This window comes from Neoarthrinium moseri (genome assembly GCF_022829205.1).
Source record: "Neoarthrinium moseri strain CBS 164.80 chromosome Unknown scaffold33_Wmoseri_CBS_16480, whole genome shotgun sequence".
In the NCBI taxonomy this organism is placed as follows: Eukaryota; Fungi; Ascomycota; class Sordariomycetes; order Amphisphaeriales; family Apiosporaceae; genus Neoarthrinium; species Neoarthrinium moseri.
Genome location: NW_026055147.1, coordinates 365948 through 378551, shown reverse-complemented (window position 1 = coordinate 378551; position 12604 = coordinate 365948). Strand labels below are relative to the sequence as shown.

Below are 12604 nucleotides of genomic sequence, written 5' to 3'. Positions count from 1 at the left end.
AAACGCCATTCCACTTGGTTTACCTGACCATAGGCAGCCGTGAGGATCCGATCGGTCACAAACCGCATGGCAGTACACTTCTCGACAAACTCCACGAGGAAGTCCCGATTTGCAAACCCATGGTGCCCCTAGATGACCAGCACGCGCGATTGTCCATGGTCTGCGACTGCTATATATTGATTCTCGTTCCTCCTGCCTTAATATCCCAAAGCAGTAGCCATTGCCCACATCGACTTTCTGGCACAAAAAAATAAGAATTGCTAAAGGCATCACTATTGAGTACTTCTATGCAATAACAATATCCGATGATTCCTAAAAAAAAAAAAAAAATTCTAATCTTATGACGATTGGAGCTTGATCCTTCCTCGCCCCTTCGTCATGCTGAGCTGTGTCAGAGAGGAGAAAGGAAGGGCGTGACAAAGGTTAAGACCCGCATGGGAAGCATATAGTTTCAGCGTAAATTTGTAAAAAGAACCACAAGTCTTGAGAATGGTGTGTGAACGTGGAGAGTGACTGTTCGGAATATCATTGAATTAAGGAAGTGAACCATCGCTCTCAGGTAGGCTCCTACGGGGCTGCGGTCGAAATTGACTGATCGAATTGGTTACATATGACACCATAAGCGCTAATGATGGTAGAAAATCTTGGTCGATCCTGTTTCCACGACCATCAAGTCCCCAGCCTTGACTGTACGTATACCTGTAAGTCACCTTGAGGAGAAGGGTACAGAGCTTTGAACCTGATTTCGACGGAGAAGCAAGGCTTTGCAACGCACCGTAGGAAATGTAGAAGTTTGTAGCCATGTATTAATGACTCAGGTGATAGACCTTCTTTTGTCATCACAATTACCTGAGTCTAACGTGTGATCTGCTTACCCGTCTCTTCATGATGGGATAGATTATGTGGCGCTAGCGGACTTAATGCTCACGACGAGCCAGCCGGAGATAACCAGGATATAACCCATTATACGGCATCTGCATCGACTTCGCCTTAATTCTATGACATGTCTCCTCCTTGTTTATTTATTAAAGTTACGTTCTGACCATGGCCGAGGACCTGTCTAGGCATCTAGTGTGAACAACTCCTGAATTGGGCGGACTTCCTGGAAGCCACAAAGCCAACCACTACCAGCAACGCGCTATGTCCATGGTTTCGAAGACCCCATTTCAGCTAACTGGCCGCTATGCTGAACACAATAAATGGGAAAACATCGATGGCCCTGGTGATTCTCGTGTCACCGGCTCTCGAGTCATTGCAGATGAGGGCCTTGTCGGAGCCTGGGTCGACAAGGTTATTCTGATTACTGGTGTCTCTTCTGGCATTGGCCTGGAAACAGTTCGTGCGCTCGCCTCGACCGGCGCAACTATCTTTGGCACAGCCCGCAACATCGAGAAGGCAGAAATAGCCTTGAAACCGCTGCTGAACTCTGCCAGAGTGCACCTGTTGTTCATGGACCAGACGGATTTATCTAGCGTTCGCGCCACTGCCGCCGAGTTTCAAAAAAGGAGTCACAGACTTCATGTTCTGATCAACAACGCAGGTGTAGGTGTGAAAAGGCGGACCATTATCAACACTACTGTGCTAACTTGCTGCAAGGTCATGAAGACACCAGAAGGGAGGACCAAGGATGGATATGAGCTGCAATTCGGCACCAACCACCTGGCGCACTTTCTGCTATTCAATCTGCTCAAGGATACATTGATAGCCAGCGCCACCGCCCAGTTTCACTCTAGGGTCATCAATGTATCTTCTTCTGGTCATCGATATGGCCCTTTGCGTCTCGACAACATCAACTTCGAAGGGGCATACGACGGTTGGGCTGCGTATGGTTCGAGCAAGACGGCCAATATACACATGGCAACTCAGATCGAGAGACTCTACGGGGGAAGCTGTCTGCATGGTTATAGTCTCAACCCCGGCAGCATGGTGAGCCCGAATCTGCAGAAATTCTGTCCAGATGAGATCGCTGCAATAAAAGGCAACGAGAGGATGGAGAAGTACTTTGTTAATATGGAGCAGGGCTGTGCGACAAGCGTATACGGCGCTGTGTCCAAGGACCTCGAGGCAAAGGGTGGGCTATACTTGGAAGGGGCATCGATTGCCGGGCCTTGCCCTGAGGATGGTGACCAGGTAGAGTATGGTTATGGAAGCTGGGCATTTGATAAGGAGAAGGAGGAGCAGTTGTGGGAACTGAGTAAGAAGATGGTGGGGATTGCATAAAGTCTGGGTATCTATAAGTAGACATACTCTTGGGGGAATGGAAAAATTTGAAATCTGCTGAACTAGGATATTCTGCCTAACCAAGGCCGCCTGTCCGATGTCAATATGCCCTCGAGGCTCCAGATGAAAACTCTTGCTTAGTACAGCTTTGGGAGCATTCGGGTTGGCCAGGGCAGGATGATATGAACCGCGAAACCCCATTATGGCAATTGCTCTACTTGGATTTGATGAAGTCTTTGACATGCATTATGTATACTCTTGAAATTGAACGCCTCAAGGGGACATTGATATTGGTTGATATTGATATACTTCTTAAGCTTCTTATGGCTTTTGAAGGGAAGTTGTGTCATCATTCGTTACGAAGGCAAAGAGTGGCGCGCCGTGCCAAAAACTGCCGACGATCTCTCACAAGAAAGAAGGCCATATTACAAACCATTTACACAACCAGTCTGACCATAACAGGACACAGACAACCCGTTGTCTTGTACGACAGGGATAGAAACACGCCGTTGGAACCAGCAAACCCTCTGCTCCGCGTTTTCGTCGGAAGTCTAGACGGCGAGCTTTCCCCCGTTCCGCGAGCCACCCAAGACATCATCGACCAAGCCTTTCCACAAGTCCTTGAGCATGCCTGGCTCTTGTTCCTTTGCTGGGGGGTCATGTGCAAACTTCAACTCGACGCCATCCAACGTCATGCCCTCGACTTCGGTGAAGGCCGAAACGGAAACTGCGTCCGGGTCTGCAGCCAGAACGTTGATCTCCGGCATGGGAAGCGGCTCGTCTGCGGCCTCTGGCACATGACGTGCGACGAAGTTATCGGGGAGCAGGGGCACGCGCAGCCGGCTGGCGGAATCCGCGCCCGGGGTCGCCAATGACTCGAACGAGGGCAGTACAGCGTAATCCATGTGGCTCTTCTCCTCTGCCTTTGCAGCCGGGGTGGAGGTGGTCGAGAACGTCTGCATTAGGCGCATGTGCTGTGGTGGGGGATGCGGGCGGTTGGCCGAGCGGGTGTAGATGTGTCGCGAGTGCTGGGATGGTGTTAGTCCCACAGCTCGGCCGATCTGCACGAGTTGCAAAGCGGGCGTGGACGTCTACGTACATCACCGTCTAGATTCCTCTCCTTGAGGAGGTCTGCATATTTACGCATCAGAGGCGCTGCCGCCTTTGATGATGTGAAAAGAGTCGAGGCCGCGGGGACGGCGCTCGCGGAGCTGGTCGTGCTGATGGAGCGGGCAAGCTTCGCAGCCGGAGCAGTCAGACGCGGGCCGGACATTTTGAGCACAGGTGGCCGGGGTTTGGTTTGGCGGGGAGGAAATAGGGAGGGAATAGGTATGTAGATGTCACGACTCAGTTATCAGATGGTGGGTGTTGGCTTTGCCTAGCAGAGCCGAGCAAACAGTACCACAAGCTGTGATGGATTTTGTATTCAGTCAGGCACTGATCTTGATGGGCAGGAAGGATAAAGGGGACAAAGGATGAGTGGTGGCCTCCGTGAGGGGATGGATAATTGGTTTCCTTATTAGTTTGTTGACGGATGTCCGGGATAGCAAGGTGAGTTACGGTGAAGCACCCTGCCGCTCATCATTCCCTCCCGCCAAAAGTTAATGCTGCATGATAGTGCATAGTGATCAGCCGTTTAGAACTTGGCTTATTTGCTGCTCTGATTGCATCGAAAACCCTACCAAGCCTACCTTCCAGGCCCCAACGGTCTCGTTCCGTTTTGCAAGCCAGCCGTGTCAGCTCAGTGCGCGCCACAGTCAGTCCGCCTACATGGATGGACGTGATTGTGTTCCCTGGTGTCTCGTCTCAGAGTCAAAACAGCACTTTCTTGGTTGCGGAAGCGTCAATGTCCCTTACTGCCAGCAGGCCGCCTCGTCCACGCCACGGCAGCAGGCAAAGACTCCACGATCTTGGTAGTGTTTCCACAATGCGGGGATGAACCGGCGACAATCGCATGACACACATGCCCGTCTGATCCATCTTGCATCTCGACTCTTGGTCCTCCCCTGAGTTGAGCTCCATCCTCACCGGTTGAGCTGGACGAGGGAGCTATGGCCACTGTTTGACCCCGCTGAATCCCCAGAGACCGCCCTGGAGTTCCCCTGGAATCCACTGGACGATTCGCTGGTAAGCTCCCCGGCCCCTGTGCCCAGCCAAAGCTTATCAGCCCTGCAACCCAAACCGGTTTGGTAGGCAAGCCAACAAATTGCAATGACTGACCGCCGGATCCACCCTTGCCTCCCTTCGCTGTCTTCTAGAAGGATACCACCATCTACTATTAGTTACTGTGTATTATCGAGGGACCCGCGTCCGGATGGACTTTGTAGGTATGCTCCATCCATTGATTGATGTTGTTATGCGCACGGGACAGGCTCGTACATGGTGCACGAGAGACGGTTTCGGCCCCGAAACCTCGTGTGCTTCACTCTACGCCTGCCCTCTTCGTGGTGGTGGTGAGGCTGAGCCTGTCTTGTGTCACCTACCTCTCGTCCGTTATGGTCCGTTTTCCCGCTGAGGCATGCACACCCTCCCGTCCGCTGGTCTCCTGACGAAACAACACCGCCAAGCTAGATTATATTCTTGGCACGCCATTGGCTGTCCTGTCTGCTACACATGGCAATGCAACACACTCATGCAGCTCTTATTGGGAGGTTGTGCTGGAGTTGACGCCTCTCATTAACTAATACACTTGGTCAAAGTTTAAACCCGAGCGGATGAGAAATCGAGTGCATTATCCGTAAAACCGGACGGGCATGTGGGCTGGCAAACCAGCCACTTCTCCGACCGCCAACCCGCGTCGTCAGCGTCTTCCCGTCGCATTCTCGTTGCCGAATGGCAGGCCCAGATGGGACTGGGCAAGACAGCTTCTTCCCTGCCAGCTTCCTGTCCGCACCGCCTTACCACGTCACTTGTCTATTTGCCTATCTATCCGTGCAACCATTGACTTGACCGCAAGCGTTTTTGGCTTATGTGTGTCGCAGTCTGCTTTGCTTGCTTGCGCCTTGGGTCTTTGATCAGCTTCTTAGCATGAAGCGGACCCTAGGACATGGCACGACCGATGGACGTCGCAAAGGAGAGCCCAAGAGAACACGTCATAGGCGGACCAACATCTAAGACATTGACCGTGGATGCTTCGATCGCAATGTTGGCCACACGCGCTCTGGCCAGGTATTGGCGCATCTCCCGCGCCCTTATCTCATCAAGACCATACTGTAGGAGTGGAGTATAGGATTGTCACCATGCATCCTGTTCCCTTACTTTACTTGCAAATGGCTAGACGGGGAGCGATACTGTTTGACAGATGGAGCCTTGGCTCATGATCGGGCCGTTATACTAGTCAAATAGCCAATGGTAAGCCGTAGACGCGTAAGTAATGTGATACTGCCATATCGGTCCACTCCTGCTGCTACATATGCTAAGTTGCTCGCACAATTAATAGCGATTCGGGCCATCTGGTGATTGAAGGAGATGGATCCATCAGTCTGCCGCTCTACAGGGTTTGCAGGCGCGGCCATTCTAGTAGCGCTGTTACACCCGGTGCCGAAAGATCGTTGATGCAAATAAAAGACCCTCAGGTAGACTGCTGTCGGCCCGAGTGCTCACGCCGATGCCGCTGCTATAACTGCGTTTTGGATCGACTGATGGCAATATTAGCATAAGTTCCAGTAGCTCTGCAGTGGACGGCTATGATATGAGCTATTACACTAACTTGACTGCCTAGAATATCTCAACTCTTAATTGAGAAGCTGCCGTATTATCTTGAGTCCAACTGTTTTGCAAACATCTCCAGCCATAACAGGTATAGTTACACCACCAATCAATATCAGGCTGATCAGAAAGGCCACATTTATTCAACATGATACAGATAAGAACTAGTTGCAATGAGACTCAGGCGCTTTACCGCTCACTGCAACACGCTATGTTGTATCTCGTCTTCGGTAAACGGAAACATCATTGCTCGGGATAACACGACAGCATCGACAGAAAACCTGCAGACTTGGTGGCATAGCACTGGAGAGATCAATTATCAGACTCCGGTAGGGGAGAACAACGTCCGCCAGTCCCATGTCTACTCTATGTGGGTCAAGGCTACAGGCGACCCAACAAACACCTAGTGAGGCGTATCTACTTCAGTGCGAACGACACAGATGCTAACACTCCAAGTTATGAGTCATTTGTGTACGAAACGATACCACGGAACGGACAAGGCCAGATTACTATCCCCGGAGACCCATCATCGACGACTACAGAGTATGACGATGTGACCATTGAGGCAGCAGTATGGGTCACCATGGGCTGGACGCAATTCCTCTACGGTGCAGATACCTGGCTAAAGGTCGCTCGGTATGGCAACAATCCCTCCGTGGCAGCCAACGTGGTGATCCGGCCCACAAACCTAAACCTGACGGTGACCGACGATGGAGCGGGTAATATTGACATATTAGTTCCTTACCGCAGTCAGGGCATAAAGTTCTCAGTGGAGTTTCAAGACAACCTGTACGATTATCATACCAGCTGCTCCTCACCTGCGTGCGATTTTATCCAAGACTGGAATCCAGATGGGCCATACTACGTCTCTAACTTCACCGACGATAACCCGGTGGTCGCCGTTGAGCCACACGATGCTTTGCTTATCTTTGCGAGCCCTTTTCCAACTTCAGACCTGGTTCCTGATCAAACCGCGCCGGAGACTTACGTGGTCTGGCCTGGTGCTGTTCCAGACCTAAGCTCTATCGTCAACAAGGTGGTTTTTTTCACCCCTGGAGTCCACTATATGTCCGGGAGTTGGCACGCTACACTGTCTAGCTCCGTCAGCTGGGTGTATCTTGCGCCAGGAGCCTATGTCAAAGGCGCATTCGAGTTCACAACGTCAGCTAGTATCATCAAGGCCACCGGTCTTGGCGTTCTCTCAGGCGAACAGTATGGTATGCGACTCTCAGGGTTCCACAGTTCCCCCTAGTTTGTTTCCGATGTTGTCTCTAGAAGCATTTTGTACCAAAACAATACTGACGTCTGATTATCACAAGTGTATCAGGCTAATGTTGCCTATAATTACACCGGCGTGAAGAGCAACGAAGACTCATTGCGCATGTGGTCTGGATACAGTACTCCTGGCAAGCAACAGAGCTTCCAGATCAACGGTCTCACGACAAACTCTCCACCTTTCAATAGTATAGACTTCACTGGGGATTTGGACACTATCTCAATTGTACAGCGAGATTACAAGCAGGTCGGTGCCTACTTCGGTCAGACTGACGGGACGACCTTGTACGCCGGTTCTTCTGTAGAAGATACATTTTACCATTCCGGAGACGATACCATCAAGACGTACGGTTCGGATGCGTCGGTCCGTGACGTAATTGTGTGGAAAGGCAAAACTGCTCCTGTCATTCAATTCGGTTGGGCGGCTCGCGAACTGAGGAACGTCACCGTGGACGGAGTAGATGTCATCCACATGAAATACAGCAGCAACGGGTCGCACCCGAGCATCATCGGCGCCAACCAGGTCTACAACGTTCCCGAGACCCAGACTGATACGGCGGACCTCTCTAAGTGGACGTCGGATATATACTTCGGAAACATCAGAGCCGAAGGCATTGGCGGAAATCTCCTAAGAATCTGCCCGCTCACGAACTACCGCAATGTCGTGGTGGAGAACGTCAGTCTCGAGGCTTTCAGTGTATCAAGCAACGGAATTTACGAAAGCCAACTGCCAGTTTTTACGGATGCAAATGGGAAGAGAGGCACTATGGACTTGTTGATTAAGGGTTTCACCGTTGGCGGCGCATATACTACTCATAGAGCTACTACCCGCGGGCCGGACGCTTACGGAGGCCTGAACATCGCACCCGAATTCCTCGAGAGCGGAGAGGTGGTCGTTTCCTTGAATTCTATTTGATTGGCTGCCTCTTTCAGCGAAGCCTTGAGCCTCCCCAGGGTCACAGTCGGAGTTTGGAAGGGACAGGAGGTCCTTGCCGTATTGGAGACCCGAGGAACAGGAACATTTCCCAGCGAACCGGAGGCTCCGCAAAACGCTGGCTTGGACCCGGAAACTAAGGTTTCGTACGAGCGGCTTACCCATGGAGGATAGATAGGCTGGGCTGGTCGTCGGACCAGTGTCTAGGCCGGTCCAAGATGTCTTTAGCGTCTGGCGCACAGCTCGCCCAGGCCACTGGCGCCGTGAGGTCGCAGAAGCACCAGATGCGGCCAGAGAAACAAACCCAGCTCAGGGCAGCTCCAGACGATCATGGTAGCGATCTGTGCTTGTCCGTGCGGAGCTGAGGTTTATGGCCTTTGTGTTCAGCTGCGCGCTTTGGCGCCTTCTGGGCACCCGGCAATGCTGTCATAGATAGCAGACTCGTAGACAGCAGGTACAGTAGAATATAGAGTTCGCACAAACAAGCTGTAACCCGCCGTTTTTCGCACGACTACCAATCACGCTGTTTATCTCCGGGATCTGCAGATCATGAACCGTTTGCGGACCTGAAGGGGTGTTCATGAGCCCTGGATCGTGACCGGGGTCTTGCAACCAGCACGTGGTGCCGCTAGCACCAGAGGAGTATAAACCCTGGCGGGCCCTATACTGATCGGGAACAGGAAGGATCCTAACCATCCCTGAATCCCTGATCACTTGCAGCAGTTCATTTCAGGTTGCCATCCAGAGTGGGAAGACCACAGTGAGCTAGTATCCATTCGAATCTGATTCCCATGTCTGACAGTCCGTAAAAAGCGATGGCGAATCCTCCATTCCTAAGAACGCCTCTGGATGCAACATGGTTCAACGCATCTCCCTCTACACACCGTCCGACGGGCGCAGCAAAGTTGTTCATTGCTGAATGACGTCCACTGCCCAGTTGAAGGGGAAAAAGAACGGGCTCTTCATGCTACTGATGAGCGCATCCACGGGCCGCACATAGGCTTTATCCCTCTTGCAAGGACGCGCCAGAGGCTCCCAGCGGGAAACGGCGCTAGATCATGTCGTTGAACAGCGGCAGGTTTGTCTACTCGACCATCAACTTGAACGACCCGGAGCCGCTCGCCAACAGAACGGCTACAATACTGGGCTGGGTTATCACATTTTTGGTGGGTCTCAAGGATACCCGGCGACCGTGTCTTCCATCTCCGCCCCGTTCCTAACACGAAACACCCAGATTATATCGTGGATATGTGTGCTGCTGAGGTTTTATGTGCGCTTCCGCGTCGTGCGGGCTCCCGGATGGGATGACCTTTGTGTCGGGCTGTATCTGGTGGGCACCTCTCCAAAATTGTTGGTCTCAGGACCTAGGCCGACCAGGACTGACTGGGCGTGTTCAGATATTGATGACGGTTGGCTGTGTTTCGGTCTGTATCGGTAAGCCATCCATCCCAATTGAAACATAATCGAGGCAATGGGCTTATGCGAAGAAAGCTACAAACTATGGCTTAGGAAAGCACACTCTTCTCCTTCCTACCTACCATATAGAATCATTTCTGAAGGTGAGCCACGCCTCTAAGCACCAACTAACGTCTCGATTACTCACTGTTCCCCAGACGTTCTACGTCGAGAATGCAACATATTGCAGCTCGGCGGCATTCATCAAGCTCGCGCTTTTGCTGCAATACTTACGAATCTTTGACCGTGGGACTTCCATGTACAAGATTACCCTAGGAGTCACCATCTTCACAGCCCTCTGGGGCATTGCATACTCAGTCATCGCCTGGGTTCCATGTGTTCCCGTGTCGGACTACTGGGATCTCTATAGTGACGGGAAACGGTGCTACGGGTATGGGTCTCATACACCGTACTCTTTTGTTGCTACGTACGAGAGCCACTCGGCCTTCAACATGGCGCTTGATACTATCGTGTTCATCATCCCGATACCGTTACTATTCAAAGACGGCGTCACCACTGCGGCTCGGTTACGCCTTGTCGCATTACTCTCAATGGGTTGCATGTGAGACTTCTCTGCCTCAGCGGACTTATCCAAGCGCAATGACTGATATCCGGCCAGTGTTTTAGCTCTTGCGGCATGGCGCCTGCAGACCATGATCGCGAACCAAGTAGCGACGTACCCGACACGAGATCCAACCTGGTACGGCCCGATCAGCATCATTCTTGCAGCACTGGAGCTCAACGCAGCATCCATCTGTGCCAGCGTCCCAATATTCTGGCCCGTGTTCACGCAGAATTGGAGCGGCATATTTGTGACCCAGGAGGTGAAGATCACGCGCGAGTCGCGGTACAACGAGGAGGATAGAGATTCCCTCACGCGGGGGTCATACCACAGCAGGGTTGGCAGTGATACCGAGCTGAGCATAGTAGAGAGCACCAGCGGTAAGAAGAACCAACACTACCGGGACTCGTATATCTTGAGGCAGGTCGACCCTTTAAGAATTCCAGATGACCGAGATCAACCGAGTGCGAGGGCCGGAGATCCTAAGGATCAGTCGAGGAAGTGGACGAAATTCTGATGACTGTAATATTGATGTGGGAAGGCCAGAATCCGGGCCGGCGTTTCTGATTTGAAAGATATATTGATACCTAGATTAAGCACAGGAGCTCAGATCAAACATGAGCTACAATGCTACACCTTCTTAAGAGCACAACCGTGGCCGAACTCCCATTCCTGAGTAGTAAAACACATGCCTTGACTTCTAATTTGATCCAATCAAACAATGCACAATCATGTAGGGAAGCTAGCCGAGAGCTGGCAGATTTCGGTCCTATGAAACTGGCCGGCCAAGTCTCTTGCTTTTGAGGCCGTATTGTTCCCATGGTCGAAAACTTTGTCAAATACTAAGCTCAAACGATGAGATCTTTGCTGAAAATCATCATCCCAACGACGGAGGTGGCCCTGAAAACCCTGTCTCTAAAGTAACGTAGGTAAAAACCGACAACGGGTCTTCCAATCTTGAAGGCCGCGGAACCCGAACTACGTCAACTACAAAGGATGGTCACTACTTCTCATGGCGGTACCCCCCTTCTCTCTCTCTTCCCATTCTGTCCGCTACTCTGAAGGCTTCAGGTTTGAATGGCAGGTAGATTGCTTTTAGATCACTAGGCACGTCTTCTGCGCCCTGCTATCTGGAAATGCTGACGTTGTGGTTATTGCGCCATAAATCCATCCACGAACTTGACAATCTGTGCTGCCAAGGCCTCAGGTTGGCTCACAAAAGGCATGTGTCCAGTCTTGAAGTTCACAACGTCCCACTCGACCTTGGACTTGGCTAGCCATATATCCTGTAGTGACGCGGGGTTGCAGCAATCGTCCAGCGTACGTACATATGCTCTCCTCCCATCAAACCCACGATCTGCCCAGGCAGGGGCTGTAGCATTCGTCTCAAAAGCTTTCAAGGCGTGGGGTCTCATGTACTGGTCTAGTTCAGGTGCAAGCGCGCGATTGCAGTCGTTGTACAGAATGTCCAATGCTGGCTCGATGACAGCAAGCCCCTTAGATGGCTAAGAGCATTACGCATTAGTACGACATAGCTATGGAACATGGTTTGAGGAGACTGTACATTGTCGATTTTGATAAAAGGTGGATATGCCCCTCCTACAGCCTTGAGGAGTGATTCACCATCCAGTGTGATGTTGCCTGCTATATATATAAGCCCAATGACACTTGTAGTCTGGCCTTGGGCCATTCTCATCTGCTTGTCAAGACCCTTTGCTGCACCGCCAGCAACAACACCTCCGTAAGAGTGCGCAATGATGACAACGTCTTCGTGTTTTTCGTTCAAAAGTGGAAGTAGCACATTGTCACGCAATGAGGCAGCATCAAGAGAAGAAGCCGCAGTGACAGGGTCCAGAGGGTCGCAGCTTGGGTATGGTCCCGGATGTGTCGCGTAACCGGCGTCTCTCAGGTGCGTTGCCAATGTTGCAAACCCGTCTGGTGTGCCGAAGGCGCCTGGGACGATGACAACCACCGGTCTGCTTGCTGAAAGCATACTGCAGGTGAAGGTCGAGGTGGCAAAGATATCACAACAAGGTCATGCATAGAAAGGTTTCTAGCATCGCATTCTTTGAGGAAAGAGAGTATCGAAGCACCAGGCGACAGGCAAAGAAGATATATCGTTGGATTTGGGACCAATCGAGCATCGATGGCTGAGCTTAATGTGTTCCTTTGTCTGGATTGGTGAGCCAACGTTGACAATCACAATCTGCTGTGCCTCAGGCTCCTCTTTTTTAATCGGATGCAGGCGTGGGTCACCAAGCTGACTCGGATCAACAAAATTCAATATGAAAGCGCCCAATTAACTTAAGGGTGCAACGAACGTTGCGATTGTCTTTCACCTATTCTATTAACCACCGCAACACAGCAATCATTGAGTCTTGAAAAAAACGTGCGAGAAGTATTATTCTGAACAGCCTATATTGAAAATTCCATTCGACGAGATGATGGAA

General features: G+C 51.4%; 5 protein-coding genes across 5 annotated transcripts; 3 read left to right on the top strand and 2 right to left on the bottom strand.

Moving 5' to 3' along the window:
• Positions 1-1140: 1140 nt before the first annotated feature.
• Positions 1141-2220, top strand: JN550_008171 (uncharacterized protein; the record flags this gene model as incomplete). The annotated part of the gene is made up of 2 exons (XM_049320104.1): positions 1141-1542; positions 1597-2220. 2 exons carry the CDS (start codon positions 1141-1143, stop codon positions 2218-2220), a joined length of 1026 nt encoding a protein of 341 aa, XP_049169958.1.
• A 551-nt stretch (positions 2221-2771) lies between these two features.
• On the bottom strand, positions 2772-3493 carry JN550_008170 (uncharacterized protein; the record flags this gene model as incomplete). The annotated part of the gene is made up of 2 exons (XM_049320103.1): positions 2772-3248; positions 3320-3493. 2 exons carry the CDS (start codon positions 3491-3493, stop codon positions 2772-2774), a joined length of 651 nt encoding a protein of 216 aa, XP_049169957.1.
• A 2608-nt stretch (positions 3494-6101) lies between these two features.
• On the top strand, positions 6102-8119 carry JN550_008169 (uncharacterized protein; the record flags this gene model as incomplete). Its single annotated transcript, XM_049320102.1, has 3 exons — positions 6102-6334; positions 6385-7145; positions 7248-8119. 3 exons carry the CDS (start codon positions 6102-6104, stop codon positions 8117-8119), a joined length of 1866 nt encoding a protein of 621 aa, XP_049169956.1.
• A 1076-nt stretch (positions 8120-9195) lies between these two features.
• JN550_008168 (uncharacterized protein) lies at positions 9196-10671 on the top strand (the record flags this gene model as incomplete). The annotated part of the gene is made up of 4 exons (XM_049320101.1): positions 9196-9303; positions 9372-9467; positions 9751-10154; positions 10212-10671. 4 exons carry the CDS (start codon positions 9196-9198, stop codon positions 10669-10671), a joined length of 1068 nt encoding a protein of 355 aa, XP_049169955.1.
• A 634-nt stretch (positions 10672-11305) lies between these two features.
• Positions 11306-12147, bottom strand: JN550_008167 (uncharacterized protein; the record flags this gene model as incomplete). Its single annotated transcript, XM_049320099.1, has 2 exons — positions 11306-11659; positions 11758-12147. The coding sequence occupies 2 exons, from the start codon at positions 12145-12147 to the stop codon at positions 11306-11308; spliced, it is 744 nt and encodes a 247-aa protein (XP_049169954.1).
• Positions 12148-12604: the final 457 nt, after the last annotated feature.